General features: G+C 36.0%; 1 protein-coding gene across 8 annotated transcripts in view; it reads right to left on the bottom strand.

Moving 5' to 3' along the window:
• usp25 (ubiquitin specific peptidase 25) overlaps positions 1 to 16,589 on the bottom strand; it is a 232,654-nt gene that overhangs the window by 79,464 nt on the left and 136,601 nt on the right. For all 8 annotated transcript variants that reach the window (XM_039744549.1, XM_039744550.1, XM_039744551.1 and 5 more), the window contains 7 exons: positions 15,822 to 15,949; positions 7,704 to 7,799; positions 6,572 to 6,733; positions 5,869 to 6,080; positions 5,726 to 5,796; positions 3,267 to 3,495; positions 2,412 to 2,621 (listed from right to left, as the gene is read on the bottom strand). In XM_039744549.1, coding sequence (XP_039600483.1) covers positions 2,412 to 2,621; positions 3,267 to 3,495; positions 5,726 to 5,796; positions 5,869 to 6,080; positions 6,572 to 6,733; positions 7,704 to 7,799; positions 15,822 to 15,949 — 1,108 coding nt within the window. The remainder of the gene's footprint in view (positions 1 to 2,411; positions 2,622 to 3,266; positions 3,496 to 5,725; positions 5,797 to 5,868; positions 6,081 to 6,571; positions 6,734 to 7,703; positions 7,800 to 15,821; positions 15,950 to 16,589) is intronic.

The following is a 16,589-nucleotide window of genomic DNA, read 5'->3' as shown; positions in this document are numbered from 1 at the left end:
TCTCTGTACTATTCTTTCCTTTGCATGTCATGGAGTAGAAAAGAAACACCACCATTCAGCAAAATGTGGAGATTGGGCAAGATCGGGAAATAAAAAAAGTGGTCACTGATTACAACCGCAAGAAGGTATGCAAAAGAATATGAATAATATTGCATCAGGGCCACAATGTTTTCCAAAATGTACTATACAGGTCACAAAATGAATTATTCCAAATATCATATATATATATATATATATATATATATATGTCCCTGTTTTTTGTCAGTGCAGCTTTGGCATCATGAACCATAAGGTGCATACTAATTCAGCGTGAGGAGGAACACTCAATAAAAGTGAATAAAAAAATTCAAGTGACAATGAGATACCAAGAAGGCACATTCACCAGCATTTGTGTGTTAGCTTTTATCCCTCCAGATCAGAGAATTTTCAGTTCAATTGTCTCAAAACACCACTCACATCCATAGTTATTCCCAGTTTCAAATAAAAACTAACTGCGTGAGATCTTTAGGTGGTTGTATCGTGACTGAGAGAATAAAAGTGAAACAAAAAAAACTTTTACAAGTACTATAAATTTACACCGGCTGTGACAGACACAAATCAAATGTATGTTTTTGTTGTATAATATTAACAATAAGAGCAGCTCACTACTCAAAATGGTAAATTTGACAGGCAGCCAGTATCAAATCGGCAACCTCTTGATTACAATTCAGCAGTTTTTACCGCTGCATCACAGAAGCTGTCGTATTATACTTGTACCTTTTGTGAAAGTATTTATTTGATATTTGGACTTCAGCCTTCACACATTCATTATACAGTTCATGTCTACATTTTGTCATTTATTACTAAAACATGAAAAACATTTGTTTTACCGATGTGTTTACATAGGTTGTTGTTGACACAGAACACATATGAAATGTATGTATTCCAAATGACGATATATTATTTACCTTCTACAACTTCAGGCAATTCACTCCAAGATAAGGTTCTCAGTGCTCAGTGTTTCGTTGTGAATTGAGCTGCGAGGATGGGTGGGGGAAATGGGATAATAGGCTGCTTGTATTGATCGACACATTTACAAGACAAAAGACGCTGACAGAGGGGTGCAAAGGGATTTAAGGTGGGCCTGGTTTACAAATTTTTTCAGAGGCTTTGGTAATTCCAGTGTTAAATATGGGTTATAAAATGGATAGATGGATGGTTTGGACATTGCACCACAAAAATGTATTAACAATTTTCATATTTCACAATGACATGTACGTGTTCAAGGCTTTCACCATAAGACAGATACCAATGCCAATCCATTTACCACCTCTAAGATGGCTGACTGTTAATTTAAACAAAGAACTGATTTGACTTTCCAATCATTATAATTGTCTTACCTCTCCAAAGACAATTTTCCCTCAGTGAGGCAGGCTTATCTAAGTGTGCTTTTGCAGAGAATTTGCAAGATTTTACCATGACTCTCTTAGGAGTCAAGTCTTTTTTGCCTCTAACCATCTCTTCAGAGCAGTACTTGGACTCAGAAGTTTTTGAGACAGTTCTTACACACTACTAAAAAGATCTCTGAGCAGTTTTCTTCTTATCACACATTCTAGGTAGTTCAGCATAGTTTTATGGATAACACTACAAACACTAGAAAGAATATAATGGTCTTTAGAAAACATATTTGTACCTTTCCAGGTTTTTAAGTGTGGTGATGATATTATTTATAATATTTACATATAGTTAGTAGGGCGGCACGGTGGAGCAGTGGTAGCGCTGCTGCCTTGCAGTTAGGAGACCCGGGTTCGCTTCCCGGGTCCTCCCTGCGTGGAGTTTGCATGTTCTCCCCGTGTCTGGTGGGTTTCCTCCGGGCACTCCGGTTTCCTCCCACAATCCAAAGACATGCAGGTTAGGTGGATTGGTGATTCTACATTGGCCCTAGTGTGTGCTTGGTGTTTGTGTGTGTCCTGCGGTGGGTTGGCACCCTGCCCAGGATTGGTTCCTGCCTTGTGCCCTGTGTTGGCTGGGATTGGCTCCAGCAGACCCCCGTGACCCTGTATTCGGATTCAGCGGGTTAGAAAATGGATGGATGGACATATAGTTAGTTCCCTTCTCTTATCTATTTTTACAGAGAAAATTTAGATTCGAAAATGTTATTCCCCTCAGATGTTTTTGCATGTGAATGGTTAACAGGACCTTAAAAAATGGTGGGATGATGTATACAGGAAATGAGCGGTTTCTGTTATAAAACAATTAAAATTCATATAAAGGATCTCAATGATTTATTCCATGCTTTGTTAATACTGGTTAAAATAAGTTTACTTTTGCAGCTTTCTCTTTTCACTTAGTTGTTTGACAATATTTTGAGTGAAACTAATAAAAGATTTTTATTTCCATCTACTTTAAAAGGCATGACTGAAATTGCTGACCTGCTGCAGTTAAGGGGGAGGCTTCCTCAACTGCTCCTAATGAAGCAACAGTTGCCAACTGCTTCTGCTGTGCTTTCCTTGCTTGCTGAAAATCCCACTCTGCAATTTCTTTTTCAAACTGTTGGTTGTCTTCCTTTACGTAGTCTTTCAAATCAGATGGGAGTTTATCCAAGCCAGTCAACATCTGACCTGTCTCTTTGTCATACTCCTCTAAAATTCAATAGCAGATAAAACATGAATAAAGGTTAGGAAAAGTTTTTAAACCTTTTCATTTTTCCTTTCAGGTTTAGACTGCTGTGAAGCAAAAAGTATGATCGTAGAAAAGTAGATTGTTGTTAAGTGAACTGCATTTTATCAAAAATGTATGTTTAACTGGGGATGTGTCTCTCACTAAATAAATATTAAGTCAATTGTTTATAACAATGTAACAGCTAGCGATAAAGTCATTGATAAACAGAGAAACTGAATAAGAAAATGAACAGAAGTAATTCATTATTACATTATATGAAAGTGAAGCTGCATAAATAACATATCAGATTTTGTGTATTATTCAAACAGTGGCCTTAACCTGCCATCTAGTACTATGCCTTCTTAGACCTTCCTTGAACAGGTAGGACCATGTTACTTAATGCTAAATTAACACATTTCTGCAAATGAACAAAGAAATTTTGAAGTGGACTTCTAACATCTTACTATGTTATCCCAAACATTGTAAAAAACATTGTTCCTAGACGATTCAAAACAAGACTAGTTTTGCACTATATAATTTATATAAGTTCATTAGAAGAAATATCAAAATCAACTGCTTAAAATTATTATTGAATTTTGTGAACCAATTAGAAAAGATTTTATTACCTTCTATTAAAAATGGTTTGTTACTGTTAATATACATTAGACAGTAGGCACTGGCATTTCTGTAGCCCCCAAAGGAATCCCGTACAAGTTCCTCCCAAGATGATTTTGTAACAGAGATGTCATTGTACTTCATCCATCTTCTTTGATGGTGATTGAAGATGTATGCCCAATAGTGTCCAGCATTGGCCTGGCCTTCATGTACCAATACAGCATGCAACCGGTAAGGAACCTAGACAGGGGAAAAGGAATGCAAATTATATCATATGTTGAAACTGTTTATTAGTTTCCATCAAATTTTTTTTTTTAAGTCAACTTTGGCAAGGGAATCTGCTAAATAAAGAAACTTAACATGAAGAATAACCACAATGAATACACTGTGCATTATTTTATTTTTTCACTGATTTCATGAATCAGGAGATTCACATTTACATAATTTAGGAATTTCTAATTTAAACCATTTTTACAGCATTTGTCAGACTTGTACTTAAGGGACTTCTTTAGGGCTGTGGTGAAATTGATAATTGGCCTTGGCCAGCAAGGTTCCTAGCAACCTTTGCTCTTTCACCCTCAGAGCAGAAAGTTCCAGACAAGAAAGTATTGAGGCAGATGCCTAAAACTGGATGTTCTTCCTCTTCCATCTCTGTTTCCACATAAAAAAAAGTCAGATTTCATTAGGGAACCCACAATTGACAGTGATGATTCTCACTCCAGGGGAGACCAACGCAACCTCCACTCACCCTAGTAGTCATTTTTTTTTAACCGTTGTTTATTTGAAACACTAAGTAAGATAATAAAATGAGGATTACTGCTGAGGCACCCCAACCTTTTATCCTGTCCTTTTATTTCTTTTTACACATTTTACACTTAAGGTTTGGTGCTATAAATTAACTGTGGAACAACACAGACAAGGTTAAAGAAAAGACTCATTACTACAAACAGATCTCCTCCAGGTTATGGTTTACTAGCCATTAAAATTACACTTTTATATTGGGCATTGCAATAAATCTTCAGATGTATACCATAACTAAAAGGTAACAACATATTTATTTTCTTGAAGGACATTCAATAAAATTAAATAAGGATCAACTTCACATTTGTGTTTTTCACTTCCACATATTTTAAGTGAATAAGCTTCAAATACAGCATGATGTAGGTAATGCAGAGAACTGTGTTGCCTTTTCTATAATACATTGTATGTCTGCATAATTACTAAAAATGCATCACCCATTACTGAGATACTGGAAGAAGCATTTGATACCATTCAAAAATAACCAGGGTAGGAAAATACACTTCATTTGGAGAAAGCAAGTAACTGAACAAATATGACAGAACTGCTCTTTAACATTTTTTCACAAATGACTTTTTGAAGCGTGGACTAAAAAACAACTACAATAAGCAATTTATCTGACTGAGCTAAAACAATACAGCCTTTGTGTAGAGTGAGGAAATTGTCAAAACAGTTAGTAACAACATGTTTTTTTTTTCCTTCGCCTCTGCAGTTAGTACAATCATCGACAAATAAAAGTATATAAGCTGGCAGCCTGCCCGGGGATTTGTTCCTGCCTTGCGCCCTGTGCTGGCTGGGATTGGCTTCAGCAGACCCCCGTATTTTTTTTAATAAAATATTTGTAACTAAATAGAAGAGAAAAAAATTAAGGACCAAGAATTATGAATCTGTTTGAGGCCACAAACATGCAGAAGATATTTTTGAGGGGAAAAAAAAACTACAATTTAAGAATGTTGCTGATGATGCTAAATTAGGCCACTAACAACCTGTTAAATCAAAACCTTCTATCATGAGCTAGAACTGGCCTTGAATTAAATAAATACTATACATATGTAACAAAAATCACTGCTGCCTTCTAAACCTGAACTTGAGTACTCCTACTTTACAGTATACAGTGTGGTGTATTTATAACTGCAATTAACTAAGCAATTTTCTTTCATTTGCTACATTTTACACAAATTTGTTTTGTGATGACGTACTTCAATTGGGTCACTTGTGTTAATTTCAGCATCATGCTGATGTTTTACAGATACTTTTTTGAAACTTTCAGGAAGACTAAATGAGGTAAAATCTCAAAATACACATACATGCATGAATACACACACAAACAAAGACTAGCATAAATGCATTTCAAATTACCTGCCACTACAAAGAAGTGTTTATTTCAGCTAGGTTGTTTTGTGGTCTTGTTCTTGAGGGTGATTAGGACTTAAATGACTACCATTAAACACGAAACCCTAGGTTTCATATCTTTCTTAATGCAAGACAATTAAGCACACTTATTTAAAAGGTGACTCTTTTCCATGTTATGTGATAATAACAGAATTCAGTATTCAGTGAGTAACCCCATCTCTCAAGCAGCTTACATACAAATGAAGTTAACCGATTTTAAATGTTTTTTTTTAATAAATGTAGAAGATTCAACACAATGATGATCACAGAGTGAACTTACTTGTGACATTGACTTATCAGTGTACATAACCTCAATTGTGCGGTATATCCTTGCAATACTTTCTTGCAGATCTAAATGAAAAAAGAGATTGCATTAAACTCAAATTGGTGTAGAAGGGGATACGGTAAATAAAATATGCATACCTCTGGTATCTTTTTCTACTTCTGTCCTCCAGCGGTGCAAACAACCTTCAAGAACCCGCAACTCATCCTCAGTAATATGACGTGGCGCTGGGTGCATGGGAAGGTCTGGAGGAATACGTGACTGCGTAAATGGTTTGTGTACTACTGATCTTTGTTGTAACGGAGGGGTAGCAGATGAGTCTGTTGATGAAGCTGATCCTTGTTCGGTTGCACTGCAGATTATTTACATAAATATTACATAGAAAAAAGAAAATTATTTAACACAAATTCTCTTAATAGCATGACATCTGTTAATCACATGATATCAATACATTTAAATGCTTAAAATCTGCTTAATTATTTATATAATATTAAAATTTAAAAGTATAAATTACTGTGATATTTCTGTGGAGTTTTCAAAAAACATACAACTTCAAATAAATCTGACACAAATGTTTAAAGTTAAGTTGTCTACTTAGACAAGTGAAGACAAAGGGAGAATCGGCACACTTCACACTGATACTGGCTAGGCTCTCGATAACAAATATATGTCCCTGAAACTGTAAGGGACCCCAATACCACCCAAGAATCATACACACACACAACACATATACAGATAGACAGACAGACAGACAGACACCCACACTTAGTTTATGGACATACACAAAGCAATTCCCTTAATAAAACACTGCAATTTGTGTATAAATAAATCAACAGTTCATACTTTGATGTTGTCAATGATGAAGTTGTGCCACCTGGTGGTGCTGTTGTGTCAATGTCTTCAATTGGAGAAGCACAAACAGGTTTACTAGAGGCAAATTCTAGAGCATACTGAAGAACATCAGCTAAAGGAAAGCGTTTTGGACCAGATCCATAACTGAGATATCTGAAAAGGTTACAAAGAATCAGACATGATATGAAAGAAAAAAATACATAATTTAAAATCACAACTTTAGTTTTAAATATTATGGCTCCAAGATTAGCAAAAAAAACGTGTTCAAGAAAAAAAATCAGCAGAAAAAATATTTCAGAAGAATATTTAAATTTACTAGAGATAATTAGTTTGTTACATTTTTTGTTGCTTTATGTGATGGAGATTTTTTTCCATATTTTTTATTTGTCCATTATATATGCATATAAATATTATGAAATTAAAAATGCAATATATTTAAAGTAAAGAACATTATATTTGCAAAAGAATAATTTTATCATTAAACAGATCCACCCATTATGACTAAAATAATGTTTAATTTTATTGACTGGGCAGAAAGTGCGACAAAGTGGTAAAAAACTGAACTCTAAAGAACAAATTTTTCTTTTTAAACTCCATCTCAATGCATGACTATAACTAACAAAATCAACATGCATGTGGTACAATAATTAGTTCTACTACTGTAAAGAGACATGAAATTATGTATATCCTAGAACTGCACTAAATAAAATAAAGGATTATAACAATGTGCCACTATAAATTTAGAAAATCTGTGCTTTACCAGTAAGCAACTGTATTTAAAACTCAGTAGTCACTTTATTCTGTCAAGTTGCAAAAAAAAAAAAAAAAAAGACCTGTAGCAAATAGACTTCTATTCTACTCGAAGTGCATTAGACTTTTTCATTAATAAATTTCACGCAGAATATTAGACATGCAAAATTCACTGTTTTAAATACAATTAACAAATGTGGATTTATAAATCTATTTCACAGTCCATTTGACTGATTTATGTAGAGAAATCACATTAAAAAGTCAACAAATTGATCTATATAATGAAAAAGTAGGTCATAAAATAAACAATAACACACACTGCATGTTGAGAATGTAAGCATAATTTTTAATTATAGATGTAATATATACATACCTTTCCAGTCTTTGCTGTAATAGTGTTAAATGTTCTTTTAACCTCCGAATTTCTTCTCGTTTTAATCTTGTTATTTCTCTGTTCTTATCCATATACCTACAAAATATTTTACAATGATGAAAACAACATTTAATCTTTAGAATCCTATGCCAATTCAAGAAAGGTATTTTAATGGGGAAAAATATCATGTGAATTAAATAAAAAGCTATATTCGATTACCCCATTTATCCATAGTACATAAAAGTTCTTTGCCATACTACACTGTGTGCACAATTATTAGGCAAGTGAGTATTTTGACCATATCATCATTTTTAATGCGTATATTCCAACTCCAAGCTGTATTAACTTGAATGCTTATTGGATTTAAGCATGTCAGGTGATGTGTATTTGTGTAATGAGGGAGGGTGTGGCCTAAGGAGATCTACACCCTATATCAAGGTGTGTAGAATTATTAGGCAGCTAGTTTTCCTCAGGCAAAATGGGCCAAAAAAGAGATTTAACTGACTCTGAAAAGTCAAAAATTGTAAAAAGTCTTTCAGAGGGATGCAGCACTTTTGGAATTGCTAAGATATTGGTGTGTGATCACAGAACCATCAAACATTTTGTTGCAAATAGTCAACAGGGTCGCAAGAAACGTGTTGAGAACAAAAGACGCAAATTAGCTGCCAAAGATTTGAGAAGAATCAAACGTGAAGCTACCAGGAACCCATTATCCTCCAGTACTTTCATATTCCAGAGCTGCAACCTACCTGGAGTGCCCAGATGTACAAGGTGTTCAGTGCTCAAAGACATGGCCAAGGTAAGGAGGGCTGAAACCCAACCACCACTGAACAAGAAACATAAGTTGAAATGTCAAAACTGGACCAAGAAATATCTGAAGACAGATTTTTTCAAAGGTTTTATGGACCGATGAGATGAGAGTGACTCTTGATGGACCAGATGGATGGACCTGTGGATCAGTAATGGGCACAGAGCTCCACTCCAACGTGGAGGTGGGGTACTGGTATGAGCTGGTATTTTTAAAGATGAGCTAGTTGGACCTTTTTGCATTGAAGATGAACTCAAAATCAACTCACAAACCTACTGCCAGTTTTTGAAGACACTTTCTTCAAACAGTGATACAGGAAAAGACCATGATTTTATGCAGGCCAATGCTCCATCACTTGCATCGAAGTTCTCACTGCGTGGCCAGCCAGTAAAGGCCTTAAAGATGAAGGAATAATGACATGGCCCCCCTTCCTCATCTGACCTAAACCCTATCGAGAACTTGTGGGCACTTCTTAAACGCTAGATTAAGGGGGAGAAAACAATACACCTCTCTGAAGAGTGTCTGGGAGGCTGTAGTCACTGCTCCACAAAAAGCTGATCGTCAACAGATCAAGAAACTGACAGACTCCATGAATGGAAAGGCTTATGACTGTTATTGGAAAGAAGGGTGGCTATATTGGTCATTGATTGATTGATTTATTTTTTTTGAAATGTCAGAGATGTTTATTTGTAAATTTTGAGGTGTTTGTTTATTATTCTCACTATAACAGATGAAAATAAACAAGTGAGATGGGAAAATTTTCATTTTTCCTTTAGTTGCATAATAAATCTGCACACTAATAGTTGCCTAATAATTGTGCGCACATATGTATTCCCCTGATGATGTTCACACTCACATTTCTGTTGTGAAACATTCAGGTTTCAGGTTTATTAACATTTTGGATTGACTGATAGCACTGTGTTTGTTCCATATTAAAATTAATCCTCAAAAATACAGCTTGCCTAATAATTGTGCACACAGTGTATTGTTTGATTCTGAGAAAAGCCAAGCAAAATGAAAACTTTTATTGGCTAACTAAAAAGATTACAATATGCAAGCTTTTGAGGCAACTGAGATTCTGAGAAATCCATATCCAACAAATAGTAATACTAGGGTGTTGTACCGTGTTAGCCATTATGAATGCAGAGAAAAGCCAAGCAAAATGACACCTTTTATTGGCTAACTAAAGATGACAACATGCAAGCTTTTGAAGCAACTCAGGCCCCTTCTTCAGGCAAGATGTAATCCTCTAGGCAAACAGCCTCTGTGCAAACAGCCACTCTACTCACACCCCCTCCCTCAGGCAGAGAGTGTGAGATTACATCTTGCCTGAAGAAGGGGCCTGAGTTGCCTCGAAAGCTTGCATATTGTAATCTTTTTAGTTAGCCAATAAAAGGTGTCATTTTGCTTGGCTTTTCTCTACAACAAATAGTAACTAACAAAAAGCAACTTCTTTGTGAACATCTGTAAGAAAATCGAAACACTATATACAGTAATCCCTCCTCGATCGCAGGGGTTACGTTCCAGAAAATCCGCAAAGTACAAACCATATGTTTGTATGGTTATTTTTATATATTTTAAGCCCTTATAAACTCTCCCACACTGTTAACATTATTAGAGCCCTCTAAACATGAAATAACACCCTTTAGTTAAAAGTTTAAACTGTGCTCCATGACAAGACAGAGATGACAGTTCTTTCTCACAATTAAAAGAATGCAAACATATCTTCCTCTTCAAAGAATGCGTGTCAGGAGCAGAGAATGTCAGAGAGAGAGAGAGCGAGAGAAAAGCAAACAATCAAAAAATCAATACGTGCTTTTGGGCTTTTAAGTATGCCAAAGCACCGCAATAAAGCGGCATTTTTTAGAGGAGCGTCCATATCCTCTAGGCAAACAGCCTCTGTGCAAACAGCTCCTCTGCTCACACCCCCTTCGTCAGGCAGAGAGAGTGAGAGAGACAGAAAAAAAGCAAACAATCAATCACCGCGCGGGAAGCATATCGTATATAATTGAGGAGCTTTATTTAATACGGAATACAGGCTCTGATTGGGTAGCTTCTAAGCCATTCGCCAATAGCGTTCCTTGTATGAAATCAACTGGGCAAACAAACTGAGGAAGCATGTACCATAAATTAAAAGACCCATTGTCCGCAGAAATCCACGAACCAGCGAAAAACCCGTGATATATATTTAGATAAGCTTACATTGAAAATCCGCGATGGAGTGATCATGGTCACAAGACACAAGGTAAAGGATGCAGACTGTACAAGGGCGCTGTTCGTTTTCAAATAATATTACATCAGTGCGATTATGTTTTCTAATTGGTACTATTAAGGTCAGAAAATGATTTCTTCAAAATATCATATATACCTACGTCTGTGTTTTTTTTTTTTTTGACATCATACACCATAAGGTGCATACTAATTCTGCGTGAGCAGGAACACTCAATAAAACTGACTAACAAAAAATAAAGTGACAGTGAGATATGAAGAAGGCAGATTCACCAGCGTTTGTGTGTCAGCTTTTATCCCTCCAGATCAGAGAATGTCCAGTTCCATTGCCTCAAAACACTTCTCACATCTACAGTTATTCCCAGTTTCAAATAAAAACTAACAGCGTCAGATCCCTAGGGTGGCAGTATGTATTATGATCGTGAGTGAGAGAATAAAAGTGAAAAAAAGGTAACTTTTACAAGTACAGTACTATAAATGTACACTGTCTATTACAGACACAAACCAAATGTACGTGTGTACTGTATAATATTAACAATAACAGAAGCTCAGCACTGAAAACAGTAAATATAGGAGGCAGTGGGGATCAAACCGGTGGCCTCTTGATTACAAGTCAGCAAATCCTACCACTATGCCACGGAAGCTGTTGTATCATCCTTGAACCTTTTGTGAAAGTGTTTATTTGACCTTTGGACTTCAGGCTTCACACATTCTATAGTTTATGCCTACATTTTGTAACATTTATTACTAAAATATGAAAAGTTTCTATTTAGTTTCTATTTAAACAATGTGTTTACACAGATTACTGTAGAAACGGAACACACATGAAACGCATGTGTTCCAAATAACGATCTATTATTTCCACTCTAAAACTCCAGCAGTTCACACCCAGATAATCAAACAAGGCATAAGCTGGGAGAACTTAGTGAACCTTCTGCGACGGTGGGGGATGGAATAGCAGGCTGCTTGCTGCTTGTCTTAATCGGCACATTTACAGGACAAAAGACGCTGACGGAGAGGTGCGAACGGATTTAAGGTGGGCCGGATTTACAAGTTTTCTTGTAGGCTCTGGAAATTCTAGTGTTAAGGAGGTTAGCAAGTACATATATAAACCCTTGACACATATTTTTACGAAGTCACTGCACACTAAGAAAATTCTGAAGTACAGGAGAACAGCAAATATTGCCCAGTTATATAAATAGGGTGATTGAGCAGAACCAAGCAATTATAGGCTAGTAAGCTTAACATACATCACAGGAAAATTAATGGAGGGAATTATTAAAGATAAGATTGAACAGCACATGGCAAGAACAGGAGTTTTTCTGAACAGTCAGTATAGGTTCAGAATAAGGATGTCATGTTTTACTAATACTGGAATTCTATGAGGAAGCAACAAAAAGGTTTGATCAAAGTGGAGCACATGATATTTATCTGGACTTTCAGAAAGCATTTGATAAGGTGTCACATGAGAGACTGGGAATCAAACTAAAATAAATGGGAGTACAGGGAGATGTTTGTAGAGTAGTGAAAAATTGCCTCAGTCACAGGAAGCATAGCGTTATGGTGCGAGAAACCCTATCAGAATTGGTTGATGTTAATAGTTGTGATCCAGACAGGTAAATACTACGGCTGCTACTATTTATATACCGTATTTACGCGTGTACCACGTGCACATTTTTTCCCAAAAATTAGCATTAGAAAATCAGGTGCACGTCATACACGAGGAAATGTAATTCTGTAATGTTTACTTCTTCTGCTTGGGCTCGCTCACTCTCTCGCTCGCTTGCTCGTGCACTCTCTCTCTCTCTCGCTCGTGCACTGCATCTCTCTCTCGCTCGCTCGCACACTCCATCTCTCTCTCCCTCGCTCGCACACTCCATCTCTCTCTCGCTCGCTCACTCATGCACTCACTCTCTCTCTCGCTTGCGCTCTCCCTCTCTGTCACGCACTCTCTCTAAACGCTTCCTATACAATCACAACGTGCGTCGTACACGGGGCAAAACGATTTTTGTGATTTTCTTTGTAAAAATTAGGGTGCGCGTGGTACACGAGTAAATATGGTATATAATATATATATGATTTGGATAGGAATATAAGTAGCAAGCTAGTTTAGTTTGACGATGTTACCAAGATAGGTAGATTAGCAGATAATCTGGAATCTGTTAAATCATTACAGAGTGACTTGGACAGCATACAGGCTTGGGTAGATTTGTGGCAGATGAAATTTAATTTCAGAAAATGAAAAGTATTACACATAGGAAGTAAAAATGTTAGGTTTGAATACACAATTGGAGGTCTGAAAATAATAAGTACACCTTATGAAAAGGATTTAGGTGTTGTAGTGGACTCTACACTATTAACTTCCAGACAGTGTTCATTAGCCATTAAGAAGTCTAACAGAATGTTAGGTTGTATAGCACAATATGTAGAGTATGTGTCCAAGGAGGTTCTGCTCAAACTTTATAACACACTGGTGAGGTCTCATCTGAAGTACTGTGTAAAACTTCCTTTATAAACCCTCCACTGATTTTATACTAACAAATCATAAATTGGGCATATCATTTAAGACATCTACTTTTAGCAGGCCAAAAGTATTTTTTTTTAACAATGTTCACAGACACAGTATTTCACTTTTTATTGACTATATCACAATTCCAGTAGGTTAAAAGTTTGCATATACTTCTGTAATTGTGCCTATAAACAGCTTGGAAAATTTCACAAAATGATGGCAAGCCTTTAAGCAATTAGACAATTAGTTTCTGATAACCAATTAGCCTCACTGGAGTTAGCATGAGTGTATATGTTAAGGCCTTCCATCAAACTCACTGCCCCTTTGTTTGATATAATGAGAAAATCTAAATAAATCAGCTAAGACCTCAGAAGAATATTTGTGGATCTCCACAAATTTGGTTCATCCTTTGGAACAATCTCCAAATGCCTTTAGGTTCCACATTTATCTATACAAACAATAATACGCAAGTGTAAAACACTATGGGGACCAAATAGCTGACATACCACTCAGGAGGGAGACGCATTCCATCTCCTAGAGAAGAACATACTTTGGTACAAAAATTGCAAATTAATCATAGAACATCAGCAAAGGACCTTGTGAAGATGGTTAGGAAATAGGTAGACAAGTATCTATATCCAGAGTAAAATGAGTCCTATATCGACATAACATGAAAGGCTACTCAGAAGATGCCACTGTTTCAAAGTCACCACAAAAAGTCATGCAGTTTGTAGTGGCACATGGGGACAAGGACCTTACCTTCTGGAGAAATATTGGGAGAAAAAGGTGAGGCTTGCAACCCAAATGACATTGTCGCAATCGTCAAGCATGGGTGTGGGAGCATCATGTTGTGGGGTTGCTTGGCTGCAGGATGGACTGGTACCCTAGATGGCAGCATGTGGAAGTAAAATGATGTTGATATAATGCAGCAACATCTCAACAGCTCAGCAAGGAAGCTGAAACTCAGTCGTAAATGGGTCTTCCAAATAGACAATGACTCCAAGCACACCTCTAAAGATGTGGTAAAATGGCTCAAGGACAACAAGGTCAAGGTATTGAAGTGGCCATCATGAAGCCCAGACTTCAATCTGATTGAAAATTTGTGGGAAGAACTGAAAAAGCATGTGTGAGCAAGGAGGCCTATGAATCTGTCCCAGTTACACCAGCTCTGTCTGGAGGAGAGGGCAAAAATTTCAGCAATTTATTAGAAGAAACTTGTGGAAGGCTACGTAAAATGTTTGGCTCAAGTTAAACAATTTAAAGGTAATGCTACCAAATATAAACCAGGTGTATGTAAACCTGTAAACCACTTGAATTACGATATGGTCAATAAAAAGTGAAATACTCTCTCTGTGAACATTGTTGGAAAAAATTACCTTTGGCCTGCTAAAAGTAGATGTCTTAAACGATATGCCAAATTTATAGTTTGTTAATTAAAAATCTGTAGAGGGGATATAAAGTGAGTTTTAAATAATTCAGTGTATGTAAACTTCTTACTTCAACTGTAAGTATTCAGCTTACTTTTTAAAGAAAAATGCAATACAGGGTTGGTCAAAATCATATGCCCGTTTTCTCTACTTGTCTGGTGACAGCTACTGAGGAAGAGGTTAAGCATGTGCATAGCATGCAATCAAGTGAAAAAAACTGGACAAAACCTGTACGTATACATTTAAACCTGCATGTGCCATGGGGTAAATGTAATGTACCCAGTTTAGGGTCACAGGGAGCCAGTGATTACCAAAGCAGCCCTGGGAATAAGGTAGCAAAAACAGTGTACACTACACCACTCTTTTGTGAAGCTCAGTTGTAAAGTCAGGCAAAAAAAAGAGTGTGGTACATGCACTACAGTAACAAAACCTATTAATAAAGTGTCAGTCAAGTTTTCATCTAGATATTTGCTGCAGATATGTTGAAACAGTTTGGCACAGTGCTTTCATAATGCAAATATTCAGGGCCTTAGGGATGGCTGTTACTTTTCTTCACAGCACATGAGGGACTAAATGTATTTATAAACATGAGAAAATTATCAAATTTGGCCATGTTTCTGGTTATTTTTTAATAAAGGTTCAAAACTGGACTTAGGATTTAATATCAAATGCTGGCAAGTGAAATGTGCATCTTTTCATACAAAAGAAGAAAAAGTAATGAACCATTTGTAACACATTAAAATTGTAATTACATTAAAAGTAATGTTCCCCAAAACTGTGTAGAATCACAAAATTAAATATTTACAGTATGTAAGGCAGAGCTAAGTATTTCAATGTTTGATGGGTAGGGAATGACAGAAATTTAATGTACCATATTTTGATAACCACTGTGACATTTTTCCACATTCAAAGAAACTGGTACACTCCACATTTACAAAGTATTCAAAGAATGCTCAAATTATAAATTCTGAATATAAAACTCTAGTTTAAAAGAAAAAAACAAAAAATGTGCGTTAGCAGTTAAAGAACCACACAAGATTCTGGAACATTTTTTTATGGAACATTAACCCTGTAAATAAATCTTCATAATAAAATGTATTTACTAGTATCACAAAGTTTCTTATTTAAAGGAAAAAAAAACTTACCGATCCATATATAACATTTGAGGGAATTCCAACTTGTTGTGTATTTTTTCTGGTCTTCCTAATGCCTGGTTAAACTCAAACCTTGAAAGCTCAAATGTCAATACAGGTGGTAGTTCTGTAAACCAATGCTAAAGTGAAAAATAAAGTAAAGAAAGTTAATACATTCTATAAATTTTCAAGTAAATCACAAAGATTAATGTCACCAATGAAGAAGTCTCATTAGGAACATTACAGCATTACATGTATACTGTATAGTTAGTTGTACATTTGAGCTCATGGCAATTACTTGTGGCACCCAGTGCCCAGTACTATGTCAGCATCTGTTCCTTGAAAAAATATTACTGGTAATATAGTGCAATGGGAATTTTCTTAGCTACCACTTGTGGCATTGCCTTGAACTTAAGAAAAAGAAAAAAATCACGAGTAAGCTCCCCTCAACCTTCTTGTATAAAGAGATAGAGCAAAAGGTCATCAGAATCACGTCCAATTAATCAATATTTCTGAAATAACATATCTCTCTCTTTGTTTCTCATTATAACTAACTAGCAAAATACCCGCGCTTCGCAGCAGTGAAGTACTGCCTTAAAATTTTTATTAAGAAGAAAATTAAACCTTTTTAAACTGAGGGAAAATATACCAATAATTATTTGTTAAGGATCTCTTTGTATACCACATTGTGAGTTCAGCCCTCCGGTTGTAATATAACCAAGCTGTGCGCTGAGCTTACTTTTGAGCATGCAACACACAGTTGGCCATGTGAACAGTAAT

The sequence above is a fragment of the Polypterus senegalus genome, chromosome 2 (genome assembly GCF_016835505.1).
Source record: "Polypterus senegalus isolate Bchr_013 chromosome 2, ASM1683550v1, whole genome shotgun sequence".
Classification (NCBI taxonomy): Eukaryota; Metazoa; Chordata; class Cladistia; order Polypteriformes; family Polypteridae; genus Polypterus; species Polypterus senegalus.
This window is presented reverse-complemented; position numbering and strand designations above follow the sequence as displayed.